Genomic DNA, 16275 nt, shown 5'->3' with positions numbered 1-16275 from the left:
TCCTAATAGAAACAACTGTTACAAATTAAGTTCAAACAGAGATCTCTATAGGTGGGGATATATAACTGAATCGGATAAAAAAAATTCAGTTGGACAATTATTGACGCCGGAGCTTGCCCACAATTACAGAGGTGGGTTATGCAGGGCATAGACGCACACCAAATTAATTCGTGTATTACATGATTGATTTACATGCTTTATGATGAACTTTTCTTCTTCTTTTTTCTTCTTTTCAGACTGGCTAAAAGGCTCCAACAACACAACAAACACCACTAGGATGTGTCTCTTCTTCAGTCATATGCGCCCCAAATTTCCCAAAAACAGGCAAGTTTCTTTAAAGCAGGAAATACATTCATACTTTATAGAGTGCATTTCCTCATCTTCTGGACTTATTGGTACTTTGATATTAGTAAGACTATGTTTGTTTAGATGATCGATAAATGGAGGAATTTAAAATTTAAATGTATTTATAAAGTCCTTCTACTTTTTAACCAAACATTCTCTAAAAGGAGAATACAAGTGTCAATAATTGAACTCTTTGTCCTATACACCATCAGTCGAATGACTCTATAGATCTAATTTCTCTATAGGCTACCCAAAAGAGCTCAACGTACATAAAAAAAAATATGCTTGCGAAGAGAATAAATCAAAAAGGTTTTTCTTGAACTCTAGAATCACGTTTTGCTCCCCAATGCTTGGAGATCCAATCACAATACATAAAAAAATATGCTTGCGAAGAGAATAAATCAAAAAGGTTTTTCTTTAACTCTAGCAATCACGTTTTGCTCCCCAATGCTTGGAGATCCAATCACAATGGTTATTTTTAGTGTTATTTTCGATAGTAATTTCATCAAGCTTCGACTTTTTATGCATGCACAAAATAATCCCATGAATAAAATATTTCAATAACACAAGAATAGTAAGATCCGTGTCCTGTGCACTAAATCATTTTTGTGCAACAGCCCGTGATACTATAACTCTTCTCTTCAGACAAGTGCTTGAGATGCTTCTTGAAAAACCTAGACAAGTTAGACATTTCAATGTTGAATTTGGGTCGGCAGGAAACCTAATTTGGCGTTTGGATTATCATCTCACGTCAACCATGGATAACTTCTAATTTTGGGATCTTTCACAACCATAGAGAATAAGCAACAAAACAAGAAGATTTCCCCAACATGAGAAATGAGAAACAATCTACTATTATTTACAATTACAAGTTGTAGATTTGCACATGAAAACAATAACCAAAATCTTAATTACAAAATTCTTCTAAATAACAATAATGAAAAAAAAAACCAACAATGAATCTAAGATTTCCTGATTATCTAACGGTGGATGCAACAGTGTGAGCCCACCATTTAAGATTATACTTCATGTCAATCTCATTAGTCGAAGCAGGGATTCTCCAATTCATCAAAGGCTCCTCTTTCTTTCTATTATCCAAAGCTTCCCATGCTTCAGAAAGATAAGGCCTTGAAACTGCACCTTCATCAAAAGCACTGTTCTTTTCTTCTTTCTTTTCTTCTTCCTGATCTTTATTTCCCAATCTCTGCAATCCTGGAATTATCGAAACCAAGCTTGAATCTTTATCTTCTTCAGAAAACACAAAACCCAAATCCATAAACCCTTTTACCTCTTCAAACTCCAATTCCGATAAACTCTTACTCAAAGCCTTCTTTCCTTTTCTCCTGCTTCTTGCTTTCTTTTTAGGCGATTCTTGAACATTTAACCTTTCTGTTTGTAATGGAGTTATGGAACTTTCTCCTTCTTCTGTAATTTCTTTGCCTGAGAGGATGGTTTGAAGCTTTGGATTGAGAAGAACGGAGTCGGGAGATAGAGAAAAACCTGAGCTGAAGCTTGTTTTAGGCCATAATTGGTCACTCATAGACCGCGAAATGATTGTTGGAACTCTATAAAACTCTGGTTTTTGTGGTATTTCTTGAATTTGGTGAAGTGGGTTACCATCAAAACCTGATGATTTTGACAAACTGAATTGTTTCTTGAAGATTTCCATTTCAAACCAGCATGAATCAAAAAGATCCATCAATTCTTGAGCTTCCATTGATGGCGTGGCGGCTATTGAAGAATTAGGAGGTCTACTAGAATTTTGATATTTGTGTGTTGAGATGGGATGTAGTTTCTTTTGGCCCTCGGACAAGACTATATAAAGACTCAACTTGTCACCAAAAATACCCTCCATGTTGCTCCAATATTACTCAAAAGATTCAAAATTTAATAATTGCACGTTTAATATGGAGGTAATATTTTAATGATATTTTCCCGAGTGAAGTTGCTTTTTGGTCCAAGTTTTTACTTTTATTGCCGTGTGAGTTGCTTTTCCAGGAAAGATTAGTTATTGGAATGTTTAACCAATTACATTAATTTTTATTTTTATTTTTCCTAATTACAAATGAACTCAAACTTGACATCTTATTAAATTGATATATATCTACCAACAGATTAAACCTAGGTCATAATACCCATTTTATAAGTGTAATATGCAAACAGTTGCCTTTTTTTTTTTTTTTTTTTTTCTGGTAGGAGCAGTTGCCATTTCCAATTATAAAAAAGTCTAATATTATATATGATTAACTGTGACACTTTAACTATTTGAAAAGAGATGAATAAACCAATATATTTAGTGGAAAAAATAAACTCTAAAATCACATTATTTAATCAAATTTCGTTGAATAAAAACAGGAGCGTGTTTAGGGGAATATGACGTGGCTTTAACACGAAGCAAATTGAAATAATTGAATAGTGGTGGGACATGGGTAATAATTATTAGTGTGTGGATATTACCGAATGAAGCCACCAGATGATGTGGGTGCCGTATTGCTGATGCCATGGGTGGCCATTATTGCGATATGCAAGTTGTGTCACATCCCTATCATGTTAGATGGGGTTAATTAAGTAAATCATGTAGAAAATTTCTTATACATTATAGCTTAATATTTCTGTAAATTTATAACCATTAATTTTTCCACTAACCTAATAAATATTTAAGTTTGATATTTTAACAACTAAAATTTTTAAATTTATATAATTTAATAGATAATCAATAAATATTTAATTTTATTTTAAAATTATTTTAATATTTTATTATTATTTATATTCAATATAATATAAAAATATTTAAATAATATCAAAAAGTAAAATATTAATATATCTACCTATACATATATATGATCCATCATACATGAATTAATGTTTACTTTTCTAAGTAATTTGTGTTCATCATAGATATTGACATCCTATCACTAACCCTGCCTGGCTATATATGATGGGTTTCTCTAATTAGCCTGAAAAGTTTTTCATTTATGGATCCTATATATGCTACTAATCAAGATATAATAATAATAATAATAATGTGTCACCAAACCAATGATGCAAGCTATTGATTTGAAAACCAGACCTATAAAATTATATGTCAATATTTTTTTAATCCCATTTCCTTTTGCTTGGTGGTCTACATATATTTAGAAAATTGAAACAAAGCTTTCCTTTTAACTTCTTTTAGGGTAAAGAGAAAAAAGAGAAACTCCCATGTATCTAATCCTGATTTATCAGATAGAATACTTAACTTCTCATTTCATAATTAATTTTAATACAAGAATAATCTGAATGGTAAGTGTATTAATACAGATTTCAGAATTTTATTGTAATTAATTTTTATTAAAGGATGATAGAATGTAAAAAAAAAAAAAGAAAAGGTGCATAATAAATTGATTAAATTGTCCGAGAACATAAAGCAAATTCATCATATATATTTTTAGTTGGTGAAAGGATGGTGGCATAACTGTTGGATTCATATTTTTCATTAAGATTTAATTAATCTGATCCTGATATAAGTGTTATAGGAATTCTTGAAATGTATATACAAGAAGGAAAATGACTTTCCATGCGAGTTCTTACAAGTCATGTTATGCCACCGGTTTAAGTACATAATTTGGTGTTTTGAAACTAGAATATGCTTATCGCCAATAACAATATGCTCAGGTTTTTATATTATTTTTTGTTTTTGTTCTTTAGAAAAGGCCTGCAGCCTCCACCTAATAGCGTGAAAGACAAACTGCGTAGATGATTCAAAGATTAAGAAAAGGAACTTTTTTAGCTTTGTCTATTTTTCTTTATTATTAAATGAATAATATATAAAATAATTATAAACATAAGATATATCTTTCACTCAATCACTATTTAAAGGGAGATTTTGATGAATTAGTTCTTAAATTATTTTTTTAGCTCAATTAAGCGCTTAAAGAAATAAAAAATTTAAATTTATGCCCCTATATGTACATACAGTCTAGTTAAGTACATAATTTAGGTATCTTATTTTCCATTGCCATTGTTTTAGGGGAGGAGCTGCTATTTAACTTGTTGACTACACTATAAAAAGAAGAAAAAGTTAAAGAAGAGACTGGAAAATATGCTTAAATTTTAGAAATGATGCATATTAAAAATTATAAGATTTTCTTCTTTGTTTGCAAGCTGTTATTAGCATAATAAATATCTTTTCGAGCTTCTACTAAAGAAACAGTCATTAAAGCTGAAAACTTAAGGGTGAGAGAAATTAGTCCCCTGTCTATTGTTTAGAGATTGCTCACCAATAGTTTGGTAAAAGCAATTGCCAAGTCAACTGAAGTTAACATGTGTTAAGAGAGGGGCACATATTTTAGGTTTTTATTACTTAAAGGATTTAATTGAGATGAAAAAAATAATTTGAGGAGCTAATTTAATCCTTCGAAAAGGGTCGTTAGGGGCAAAATGTTTTTTTTTTTTTCCTTAATTAACATATAAAGAAGATAGTCAAAAGAATTTTCCAATTTTAATTAGGTAGAATACGTGTCACGGACAATTCAGCGTCAGAACCAAGTTATGTTCCCATGTCAACATGAGAGCAAATACCATTTTTTGTTTCGAATTCCGAGGGTGTTTCCGTAATTCAGTCACATGTTTTAAGGAATATTCTGGTTCTGGCGAGTGAATGATTCTATCTGATCACGATGATTGAGTTATGTCGGGTCAAAGCACCAGTAATTCGCTTGAGAAATTGAATAAATAATTTCCACGTGGGTCTCGAGCCGCACGGGGGCTGTGCCTAAGGCGACCGCCAATAGCTGCCTGACAAGTAGAACTTAGAGAGTGAAATAGATTTTGAAGTCAAAATATTATATTCTATGAATCCGTGGTAAGAAACTATTAAAATATAGGGATTGATAAAATGAAATGATAAATGAAAGAAAAAAATTGTCAAAAATCACCCTGTAATAGAAAAAAAAAAAAAAAACATTTTATCTTATACTAGATACTGACATAAAATATAGTAAAATTTATTCTATAACTTTTTCAGAAAGTCTTACCTAAAATTCATCAATTTCAGTTAGTTTTTTACAGCAGTTAATTTTGGACTTAATGTGAATGATCTAACAACTGAACTAAAATTAATTTTTTTTAGTTTATATATTATTCAAAAAATTAAAATTTAGCTACATAATGTAGTTTTAAATTAATAAATGATTAAATTTTAAATTTAATTATTCAAACCGCATCCTATGTTAATTTTTATTTAATAGTGTGAAATAATCATAAGGTTATCTTTTGAAACTGTTATTGTATTTACATTAAAAAACAATGTAAAGTCTGTTTGTACATGCTAAAGAAACATATTGGATAATAGAATTTGGATATGCCAGAGAAACCATGTATTCATTTTATATTAGCGAGTATATGGTAATCTCATATATATATGTATATCCGTGAGAAATTAATAACAGTAATGTTAAAAAGAGAATAGAAAAAAATATTATATTAAGGTAAATACAAAAGCATGTGAAGAATGATGATCATGGAACTTTTGCTTTGACGTTGATTACGTCAACTTTTGTGTAGTTTTCATTTTTTTTTTTTCCCGTGTGCGTAATTAGAGAATGCGTGTTAAGAGCCATGTTTTAGTAATTAATCTCACTTTTCTCCAAGTAAGAGTGAATATGTGACTTTTATTTGTTGACTTTGCACAGTGGTAGTCGTATATAATTAAGAATGTGTTGGCGCCATACAACATTCTTTTATTGTTTTCTTGAAAAGCAGCTTTTCTTTTTTATATAATTAGTATTCGAGGGGATCCGATAATGGATACATGAAATTTAAAGCGTCAAAATTAAATAACAATTAATAATGCAAAAGTGTGAAATTATATTCAAGGGATCATATTCACATCACATGCAGACATGCATACCACCCATTAATTTTTTCTTTTTTTTTTTCAGGCAATGTATCCTCGTATTACAAACATGCATGTGCTGAAGTCTTTCTGCTCGTATGGGTAGGAAACAATTGTGGGTAAATAGTCTGTCGTTGGAAGCCATGGGTGCTGAGTATCGTGTAACTGGAAAAAGCTTCAGCCTTCATATTTTTTGGGGACTCTACTCTCCATTCAGATGCAAAGTGGGTGGACTCAAAACCAAACAGAGAACTTTAGGCTACTGATTGGAATTGGGCCCAATCCCCACTTTTACAAGCTAGGGCAATTATGGTCACAGCAAAGAGAACAAAAAAAGAAAAAGAAGCTAAATTATATTATGCTATCATTATGACAATCAGTGATTATAAATTTTTTTGACACTGCTGTGTGCGTGTTCGTCTATAAAAAACATTCCTTGAGACCAAACAATAAGGATTTGGCAAAGCTTTCACAGCTATAATTAAAAAAATAATATTTGACATACAATTAAAATGAATTAACAGACAAATTTTTATAATAGTATAGAGATTAATATAAATCTCAAACCGAGTTGATGTATACATTTCTAGAAAAAGAGTAAATCATGCATTTTATAAGACAATTATAACAAATTAGCCTAGTTAGCACATAATTTCTTCTTAGATTTGCGGAAAAAAATAAAGATTTTCTTTATCCTCACCATCTTTCTTTTAAAAATAATACAAAGATTTCATGAAAATTATTTCTAAATTCTCCAATGATATTTTATATAAATACATTTTAGAGCTCGTTAGGCACATTGTCCAAGATCTCGCTAATCTTTTTTGTCTTGTAGAGTCTAAATTGATGAACTAGGAGATCATCATTAGTTCAGCCTGGCCGGAACCATCAATGACAAACATTCTTTCATGATCAGAAAAGATAGGTAAATTAGATTGTAAAATGAGGTAAAAAAATCTTCATGATAAGAGAGAACAGTAACGACCTTTATGAAAATAAATTTACAATATTGACTATAAAGTATATATGTGCATTGACATCTATATATATACATACGTACCTTGGGTTGGTAACATGCATCGAATAGTGGGCAAAATGATTGTATAGATGAATTGCGGGGCAAATCTCCTTTGGCAGTGAGCTTACTTCCTTGCAATTTAACTTGCAGTCGAGTGGCCAACTGCCAAAAGAGTAATTGCCCAGTAATACATTGCATCTATACACTTGTTATAGAACTCGGTTGATGAACAGTGTCAAAGGTCCCCTGTGTATATATATAGATGATGACAAATGTCTGGTGCTTAATTTCCTTGCATATTGGCATATTCGAGAGCACATCCAGTATTTGAGATAATGAAGTAGCCAAGAGTAAGTGGTCCTGTCTACTGATTTTCTTTTCTTTTTCTTGGGTTGCAATCCTGTATACAAATCTTGATTTTCAAATTAGAGCCTGGGCTGCTCTAGTTCGTACTAGGTTTTCCTCAGCAAGAGTATGTGCTGGACATCTCTTTTCATATTATGTATGGCTATTTAATTTTTTAAAAGAGGAGGAGAATAATATAGTAGAATGATATCTATTATTCCTTTTAAAAAAGCGAAATTGATTAAATTTCAATTTTTAAAATATAAAAATTTAACTCATAAAAGAATTAGAATATTTATTTTTAATTATTATTTCATTTCTTTTTTGTTCATCCAAATAAATCTAACACACTTTCTTTCTCTTCTCTTTAATAGTTATCTATTATATAACCAAATATAATAGGATAAAAGATTTCAATTCCCTTTCTTTCAACTCTTTTTAAAATACCTTCCTCTCCTAGTTAATGTTAAATTTTCAGTTTTATTAGCTCCATAATGAGTATCTCTGAAACATTTTAATTGGTAAATTACTTTTTCTGTTATTTTAGGGTGCTCCTTCAGGCTCTATTATATTTGCAGTACATATTCACTTAGAAATAAGTTTCAATTTGACTCCTCAACTTTTTTATATAAGATTAAATAAATCCTTATGACATGATCGGACTATTTTAACTCAACATTTATCATATTCGGATCAACTTGGCCCTTCTTACTTATTAGTAAAAAATACAATTCCTTATTTATCAGTAAAAAAAAATAACTAAATATAATATTTTTATAATTACTTAAATTATTTTTCTCCCAATCTCTATCTATACTAAATTAACAAAATACAATTAAAAAAACAAGAGAACACAAGCAAGGGATCAATGTCTCCTTTTTCTTTGAGTTCACCTCTTTTCTCTCCAGTCACTCAACTCCTTTACAACCACTCAACTTTAATGAGATTTACTTTCCTCGATGATGGTTCATTTTGTTGTTGCTGCTGGTTGATGTTAATGGTGTTGTTGCTGTTGTAGGCGGTGGTACAAGGGGCGATGGTGGATTTATTGCAGGAGGTGTTGGTTATTGTTGTTGATGGGAATGGCAGTGTCGTTGTTAAAAATAACGGCAACCAATTCACCAAAAAAAAATAAAAAAAATAACGGCAACCATTGCTGTTTACAATGGCGGTGGTGTTGTTGACGTTCATAGTATTGTTGATGGTAATGTTTTTAGTATTTTTAAAATTTAATTAAGAAAAAAATATATAATTAGCTGTTAAACAATTTTTTTTATTTACTTATTTGCCTTTAATACTTTATAATATGAAAATAGAATGGTAAATATCCTATTCACGTAGGATATACACAAGCAGAAAGGATTTAATGGGCTTAAAATGTTAAGTAGTAAGCTAAAATGAAAAGGTTAAAGGAATTTATTTATCCCCACATGAAAAGTTAAGTGACCAAATCAATCCTTAACATATTCAAATAAAAAATATACCTTAATCTTGTAAAAAAGAAGAAAATTAAAAGAAAAAGAGAAATACATATAGCCTTTATATCTTGAAGTAGAAGGACTTGACATAGAAATTAGAATGGTAGAGAACGAATCTAATATTTTGCACACCAACTGAGGCAAAATGTTTGTGTTTTCTAGCATATTCGGGGAGAACATCTAAATTCCAAATTAGAAGAAGCAAAGGGAAGATGGACAGTGGTCCTCGGTGAAATACATAGGGACCATGAAACCATAAATGAGAAAAGCTAAAAATAGGAATTGTATTGGGCATATCCATCCCCATTCCTTTTCTCCTTCTCATCAAAAGCATATCCTACTTCAGGTGCGAATCCTGTTGCATTAAAAAGGGCTTCTGAGTTAATTTACCGTTCAAGTCCATTGAGCAAAAAGTGCAATGCATGGTTGAGGAATGACAGACAATTCTCTCTTGGCAAACAGATCATGCAATATGCATATTTTCTGCTTTGCCAAAGGAGAATTGGTCTGCCATTTACTCCTATACCATTACTCGATTGATGCATATTTTAACTCTAAAGCAATTCAGTGATTAAGGGTTCAGTTCTTATTTGTCTTTTTTTTTCTTTTTCTGGTTTAATGCATATTCTTTAATTATGTAGCAGGTAATTGCTCTTGGAGCAGTGAAGCAGAGTTAATTACAAGAACACATAGGATATATATAAAGGAGGTTGTGGCAGGAACTATTTGGTGAGCTACTCATTTTATGTCTACGGAACTTTGACGCTAAACCGAATGTGTTGCAACTTTGCCATTTACCAAAGGACGAGCCTTGTTACCAAATGATTGAAGAACAGGGAATAATTGATTTACGATAGTTAGTGACTGGGGTAGCTACTATGTATAAGCTTTGTAATATTTTTATAATAGAACTCATGAATGATAATATAGAACTTCCTCTCTCCAATTATTAAATATTTAGAAATTTATGCCAAGGTTTAAATGCGGAAATCATATGATTAATATCGTCTTCTCTTCCAAACTATAACTATCAAGAATTTGCATCCTTAAGAGACATAACTTCTCTCTCTCTCTCGAGACTCCCCCAGTTTATTAATAGAGTTGCAACTGTCCTTGGTACTGTCTCTAAAGTATGACATTAGGGAATCAAGAACACAGGTGCGAAATTAAGTCGAGATTTCTGCCCATTGAATCCACGACTTCTACGCTTTAAAACTCTTCGATATGTAAATAGTTTCTTTTTTAGATTTTGGAGTTTATTATTTGTGTATGTGCACATAGGCGGCAGGTAAATTTGAGAGGTCCATGGTCATAGATATATTTGATATTGCAAGATAAACTTAACAGGCGTTCTTGTATGGACATTATTCCATTCAGAGGGAGCATCTAACTTGTGTTTTTCTAATTAACCGGTGGAGTACTCCAAAAATCAAGATATGTTGCTATCTAAGTCATTAAAACCACTACTATGTCCTACGTTTCAGGTTTTTAAGAATGTGTGTGATCCACAATATTAATTTATATTATATTTAAGGAAGAGAAAATAATCTCATTTGTCCTGATATTACTGTCCTTTTCTCTTCAGTTCATCTATATATAAAAATCATTCAGGTGAAACAAATTCCAACAAAAGAAAGAAAAATCACAACTTTCTTTACAATTAGTCTTTTTCCTTTTTCTGTAATTCCAAAATATTTTTTTGCAGAAGTAACAAAATATTGCATTCTTGGGGTAGTACACTCTCTTAATTATAGGTAAACCGATTCTCCAATGTATCTCCACTAGATGTAGATTCTTTTCTTCTTTACAGAACAATGTAGTTTCATGTCTTTCAATAATAAAAATAATTAACAAGAGGTTTGGAATCCAAAACAAATAGAAGCCCAAATCAAAAAATTCTGAAGTTCTTGTTGAAGCCCACTGGAACGAGTTCATAAACATGGGTATGAATAGAATTCACATAAAGAGGAGCATTTTCAGCAAAGGTAGTTGAACTGCAATTTGAGTCGAGTTACTTTCTGAATCACTATTGCATTATATATTTCGTCTATTTTATTAAGAACCGAGAAAAAAATTTAATATTATGCTATATTATATAAAATCCATTTTGGACACTCAGGATTGTGCATGAAATAATTGCAAGAAGATAATGCAAGTGCATAAATAATTCTTTTCATACATGGAAAGTTAATCGAAAGAAAGAAGAAAAAGAAGAGATATATATCATTCAACCCAAACTTACTAAAATGTAGTAGAAATTTCGCTTTACAATGGGGAAGAATTAATTGTACGTATGGTATGAATTGCGGGGCAAATCTTCTTTGGCAGTGAGGCTTACTCTTCCTGCTTAAGTACTGGCTATACAGTGTGAGTTTACCAACTGCCAAAGCAAGAATTGCCCAGTAATGCAAATCCATAGCTACCACCTATTTTTGCACCAGTGGGTGCATGAACAGTTTCAAAGTCCAATAGTAATTTATAGTTCACTAGCAGCGTATGCCATTTTCCCTGCATCAGGTATATTCCAAGCACAATCCGTTGTCTGCTATAGACTAATACTAGCTACTTGCATTGCATGTATAACTTGTAAGTCAAGACTACGGTCAAGCACAGTTTCATGATGATCCCCATTATCTTAGGTTCAATAACTAGAATATAAATTAGTGTTTTTCAAGGAAAAAGTGCATGTATTATGTTCATGTTTTATTTCATTATTTTTTTTTATAATAGCAATAAAATATTAATTGATTCCCTAAAAAATATTAAGTATTACTTTATTGGTTATTCTCGTCAAAAAATCTTGATTCGGTTGGAATTCCACTTTATGCATAAGGTGAGTTGTTGATTTTATATGCAGCCATATATGTGCCTTAATTTTCTCTAACAAAATTGATAGGAGTTTTTTTCTTTATTTTTTTTTATAGGCCTCCTCGATCTTCAAAGGGTCGCAATAGTACGGAATTCCTTGAAAGAGACATATCATATATATAAGCATCACTTTTTGCCTCAGGGAAACAATTAGATACCACATTCACAAAAAAGAAAAGTAAAAAGATGATAGAAAAACTCGAAAGGCCATTCTTTTTTTTTTTAAGAAGGAAGATCCGGTGGCATGTTCTTGTTCCTCCAGTATCTGTCTCCCTCTTTTTCTTTATTGATGCTGCATGTTTTTACGTGTATTCATGCATGTATTGCATCCTTTTTTGTATTTCCTATGTAGGTATTCATATGTGGCTAAACAAGTTCCTTATAGCTTAAAGTTCCATTAATTCTTATGATTTTTCTCTCGAAATAAAGTTGTTATGATTTTGGGGAATATGTAAGACCATAGCAGCACAGTGATTTTCTTTCTTTTCCTTTAGTTTTTACAGGGAAGCATAATAATCAATAATTACTAATCAAGAAAAGAAGTGTTCTGAAATCGGAGAATGTTGAACATTGTTCCTAATCCCCTCCTAAGAAAAATACACATGCAAGAATATTCCAATGAGTTGGTTTTTGAGACAAAAAAAGGGATTCTACTTTCCTAAGCACATAAAAAATATAATGGGATAATACCATGTTTTAAGCTATTCAAAAGAGTAATGGCGCTGTTCTTTTTTCTTTTATTTGTCCTCCATAACTCTTGATACTTGTTGCGGTTTGTATTTTAATTGTCAAATGGGTATGCTATAGGACTCTATTTTCAGGACTAGACTGTTAACTAGAAAATGTTTTGTATTTCTTTACAATTCTATTAACTAGAAAATATTTTCTACTTCTTTACAATTCTATCTTCTAATATTTTTTGATATAACTACTCTTTTTTTATTTCCAAAGTTGCTTATTTTTGTTAATATTTTATTTAAGATGCTACAAATAGCTGTCTCATTTTGGTAGTACGAACCATTCATAGAGTGTCTATTCTGGACTACTACATACATAGCATACTCAGAAAAAGATAAAAAGGGCTTGGAAATAGTTATTTTGTGTGGCAATAAATTAAGGTTTCAACATTTTTATTTCAAGTAGAAAATATTATTCTGATTAATTACTTCCAGACTCTTCAGCTGAACCAAAATACAAACATGACACTCAGGTAAACTCATACATATTATAAATGCTTACACCTGATCATGAAAGGCTAACTTTTTTGTAAAAGCAGCCAAACATATGCTTACAGTTACTGAACACATCAATTGAAAAAGTCTGATGAAAAGAAAGAAAACTGATTATGAAGATTTGTTGGCTTTACAATTCATGGTGAAAGAATTAGTAAGGACCACAGTTCCATGATTGAAAAAGGAGAACCTTCATGGAATTGACCAAACTCCCAGCATATGCTTCTTCTTCTTCAGCATATCCTCTATATTTTACTTTTAATTCTAATCTTAATTACTGCCCTATGATTAAGACATATATTCATATACTTCTTTCTACCGTATCATACTGTTAAATTGGTTCTTTAATATATATCCTTATTTTTTAAATCATAAAACAGCCCATATGGATCGGTAGTCTTAGAACACCCGTAGTCAATGTGATAACAGGCAATGACTAACTATCCGTGCAGATATAACTAGCTAAATATGTATAGATAACTAAAAATTGATTTCTGAGAAAGCACATACATACTAATTATATTTGTAGAAAATAGAAATGATGAATTTATTGATATGTAATTCTGATCTTTTACAATTGACTGTGCTGGTATTTATATGTACATGTCCAACGGTAGCCTATTCTACTTGGTTGCCTTGGTATTTCTGTCCAATGTCCCTTTTTTTCTTCTGGGAAAGGTTGGAGCGGCCTTTCCCTGCCACATGGATGGTTGCTCCCTTTCTTCAGGGTCTGTGATGAACTGCCCTGCACAGGCTTTTCTGCCTGTGCAGTGTCTGAGGCCATACTTGTTTTATTTCCTCTTTCAACACTCCCCCTCAAGTTGGGTTCATAGAGGTTGATTGAACCCATCTTGCTTAAAATTGAGTGATGCGTCTGTTTGTCAAGTGCCTTTATAAGGATGTCTGCTAGTTGGTCCTGGCTCTTGATATAAGGAGTTTCAATTTCTCCTTTTTGAACTTTTTCCCTGATGAAATGGCAATCCACTTCAATGTGTTTAGTTCGTTCATGAAACACAGGGTTTGATGCAATGTGACGGGCAGCTTGGTTATCACAATGCATCGTCATAGGTCCGTTGATTTCAATCTTCATGTCTTTGAGGACTTGCTTGATCCAGATGAGTTCGCTAGCTGTAGATGCCATTGCACGGTATTCAGCTTCTGCGCTAGATCTAGCAACAACGTTTTGCTTTTTGCTTTTCCATGTTACCAAGTTTCCTCTTACAAAGACACAAAAACCAGTGGTTGACTTTCTATCACAGCTTCCAACCTAATCTGCATCAGAGAAACCAATTATAGAATTAGAATTGTTATTCTTCATCCATATTCCCTGTCCTGGGGTTCCCTTTAGGTATCTGAGAATTCTATCTATAGCTTCTAGGTGACAGGTGCGAGGGGCATGCATAAACTGGCTCACCATACTTACTGCGAATGATATGTCAGGTCTAGTGACAGTAAGATATATTAACTTTCCTACCAAACATTGATAATATCCTATGTTGGCTAGAGGTTTTCCATCTTCCAGATTGAGTTTGACTTTGGTTTCCATAGGAGTGTTGGCAGGTTTAGCTCCTAATTTTCCAGTTTCTTTTAATAGATCAAGAGTGTATTTCCTTTGACATAGAAATAAACCTTTAGTAGACTTGGCCATTTCTATGCCTAGGAAATATGAGAGCTGCCAAGGTCCTTAATATCAAACTCTTTCTTTAGACTTTGTTTGACATCCTTAATACATTGATTATCATTTCCTATTATTATGATATCGTCAACATAGACTAGAATGATGATAGTGAGTGTGTGATTGTGTTTAACAAACATAGAGGAGTCAGAATCACATTTAGTAAAACCAATTTTTAATAGAAAGAGGCTTAGTTTGGCATACCATGCTCTCGAAGATTGTTTAAGCCCATAGATGGCCTTTTTTAGCTTACATACCAGGGAAGCATTTGTGGCTGATTTGTGGCCAAGAGGGAGAGTCATATAAACTTCTTCTTCTAGGTTTCCTTGTAAGAAGGCGTTCTTAACATCCATTTGGAATAGGTTCTACCCTTGATTAGTTGCGACTGAGAGAAGGATTCTGACAGTGTTCATTTTGGCAACCGGAGTAAACGTTTCTTGGTAATCAACTCCGTAAGTTTGAGTGAAGCCTCTGGCGATAAGTCTGGCCTTGTATCTCTCAATGGTCCCATCACTATTATACTTTATTTTGAATATCCATTTGCATCCAACGAGTTTTTTATTTACAGGAAGAGGTATAATATCCCAAGTGTTATTCTTTTTTAATGCTTGAAGCTCTTCTTTCATAGCCTTACACCATTTGAGATTGGTATTGGCTTCGTAAAAGTTGGTTGGCTCAAGATGAGATGAGATCTGGCTTAGGTACCTACAGTATTGGCTTGATATGGTATCATAGGAGATAAACTTTGGATATGATAAGATACTGAATGAGATACATAATCTCTTAATTTCAGGGGAGGGGGGGGCGAGTTTGACGAGTGGACCTTCTCAAGGTGATTGCTTCTTCCAGAGGTTGAGGTTGGATTTCAGAGGTTGTATCTCCAATTGTATTGTCTCCCCCTGAAGGAATTGATCTTGAGACTGGGGACGGCTCCCCCTGTAGAAAATCCTAAGTAGGGCTGCTAAGATAAAAATCAGAGTTAGGGGGAAATACTAGCGGGAAAGGCCCATGAGGATTACCATGATTTCGGGTGGTGTAATAAGGAACTGTCTCAAGAAATGAGACATCGCGATAGATGTAGGTTTTATGAGTATAGGGGTCATAATATTTATATCCTTTTTTAATAGAAGAATATCCTAAAAATAGGGTTTTGACAGAACTTTTATCGAGTTTGTGTTGACGGTTGATGTGAACATAACAAACACATCCAAAGATCCTGAGGTGACTCAAATCAATTTTCCTACCTTTGAAAACCTCAAGGGGACTCATATGCTTTAAAATGGCAGTGAGGAGTCTATTAATCAGGTAGGCAGCAGTTAAAAGGGCATCTGACCAAAAAATTGATGGAACATTATTTTGAAAAAGGAGAGTACGAACGATATTGAGAAGGTGCCTATTTTTACGTTCAGAAATACCATTTTGTTCAGGAGTATTGATAC

General features: G+C 32.3%; 2 protein-coding genes and 1 long non-coding RNA gene across 3 annotated transcripts; all 3 read right to left on the bottom strand.

Annotated features, from left to right (window-relative positions):
• Positions 1 to 1176: 1176 nt before the first annotated feature.
• On the bottom strand, positions 1177 to 2210 carry LOC8275162. Its single transcript, XM_002522194.4, has one exon. It carries the CDS (start codon positions 2198 to 2200, stop codon positions 1322 to 1324), a length of 879 nt encoding a protein of 292 aa, XP_002522240.3. The 5' UTR covers positions 2201 to 2210; the 3' UTR covers positions 1177 to 1321.
• Positions 2211 to 6727: 4517 nt separating this feature from the next.
• LOC125370165 lies at positions 6728 to 7678 on the bottom strand. The gene is made up of 2 exons (XR_007216065.1): positions 7281 to 7678; positions 6728 to 7123 (listed from the first exon to the last, which is right to left on the bottom strand). It is a non-coding gene; the product is annotated as an uncharacterized LOC125370165 (long non-coding RNA).
• A 7523-nt stretch (positions 7679 to 15201) lies between these two features.
• On the bottom strand, positions 15202 to 15903 carry LOC125370029 (uncharacterized mitochondrial protein AtMg00820-like). Its single transcript, XM_048373603.1, has 3 exons — positions 15856 to 15903; positions 15660 to 15772; positions 15202 to 15541 (listed from the first exon to the last, which is right to left on the bottom strand). Exons 1-3 carry the CDS (start codon positions 15901 to 15903, stop codon positions 15202 to 15204), a joined length of 501 nt encoding a protein of 166 aa, XP_048229560.1.
• Between the last annotated feature and the right edge of the window lie 372 nt (positions 15904 to 16275).

Source organism: Ricinus communis, chromosome 5 (genome assembly GCF_019578655.1).
Source record: "Ricinus communis isolate WT05 ecotype wild-type chromosome 5, ASM1957865v1, whole genome shotgun sequence".
Classification (NCBI taxonomy): domain Eukaryota; kingdom Viridiplantae; phylum Streptophyta; class Magnoliopsida; order Malpighiales; family Euphorbiaceae; genus Ricinus; species Ricinus communis.
The sequence above is the reverse complement of the archived record's forward strand: the minus strand, read 5'-3'. Positions and strand labels throughout refer to the sequence as shown.

Coding starts and splice junctions, on each gene's coding strand:
- LOC125370029 (XM_048373603.1), bottom strand. CDS start 15,903: ATGTCTCATTTCTTGAGACAGTTCCTTATTACACCACCCGAAATCATG. Junction 15,773..15,855: donor TTACACCACCCGAAATCATG/GTAATCCTCATG, acceptor GATTTTCTACAG/GGGGAGCCGTCCCCAGTCTC. Junction 15,542..15,659: donor GAAGCAATCACCTTGAGAAG/GTCCACTCGTCA, acceptor CCAATACTGTAG/GTACCTAAGCCAGATCTCAT.
- LOC8275162 (XM_002522194.4), bottom strand. CDS start 2,200: ATGGAGGGTATTTTTGGTGACAAGTTGAGTCTTTATATAGTCTTGTCC.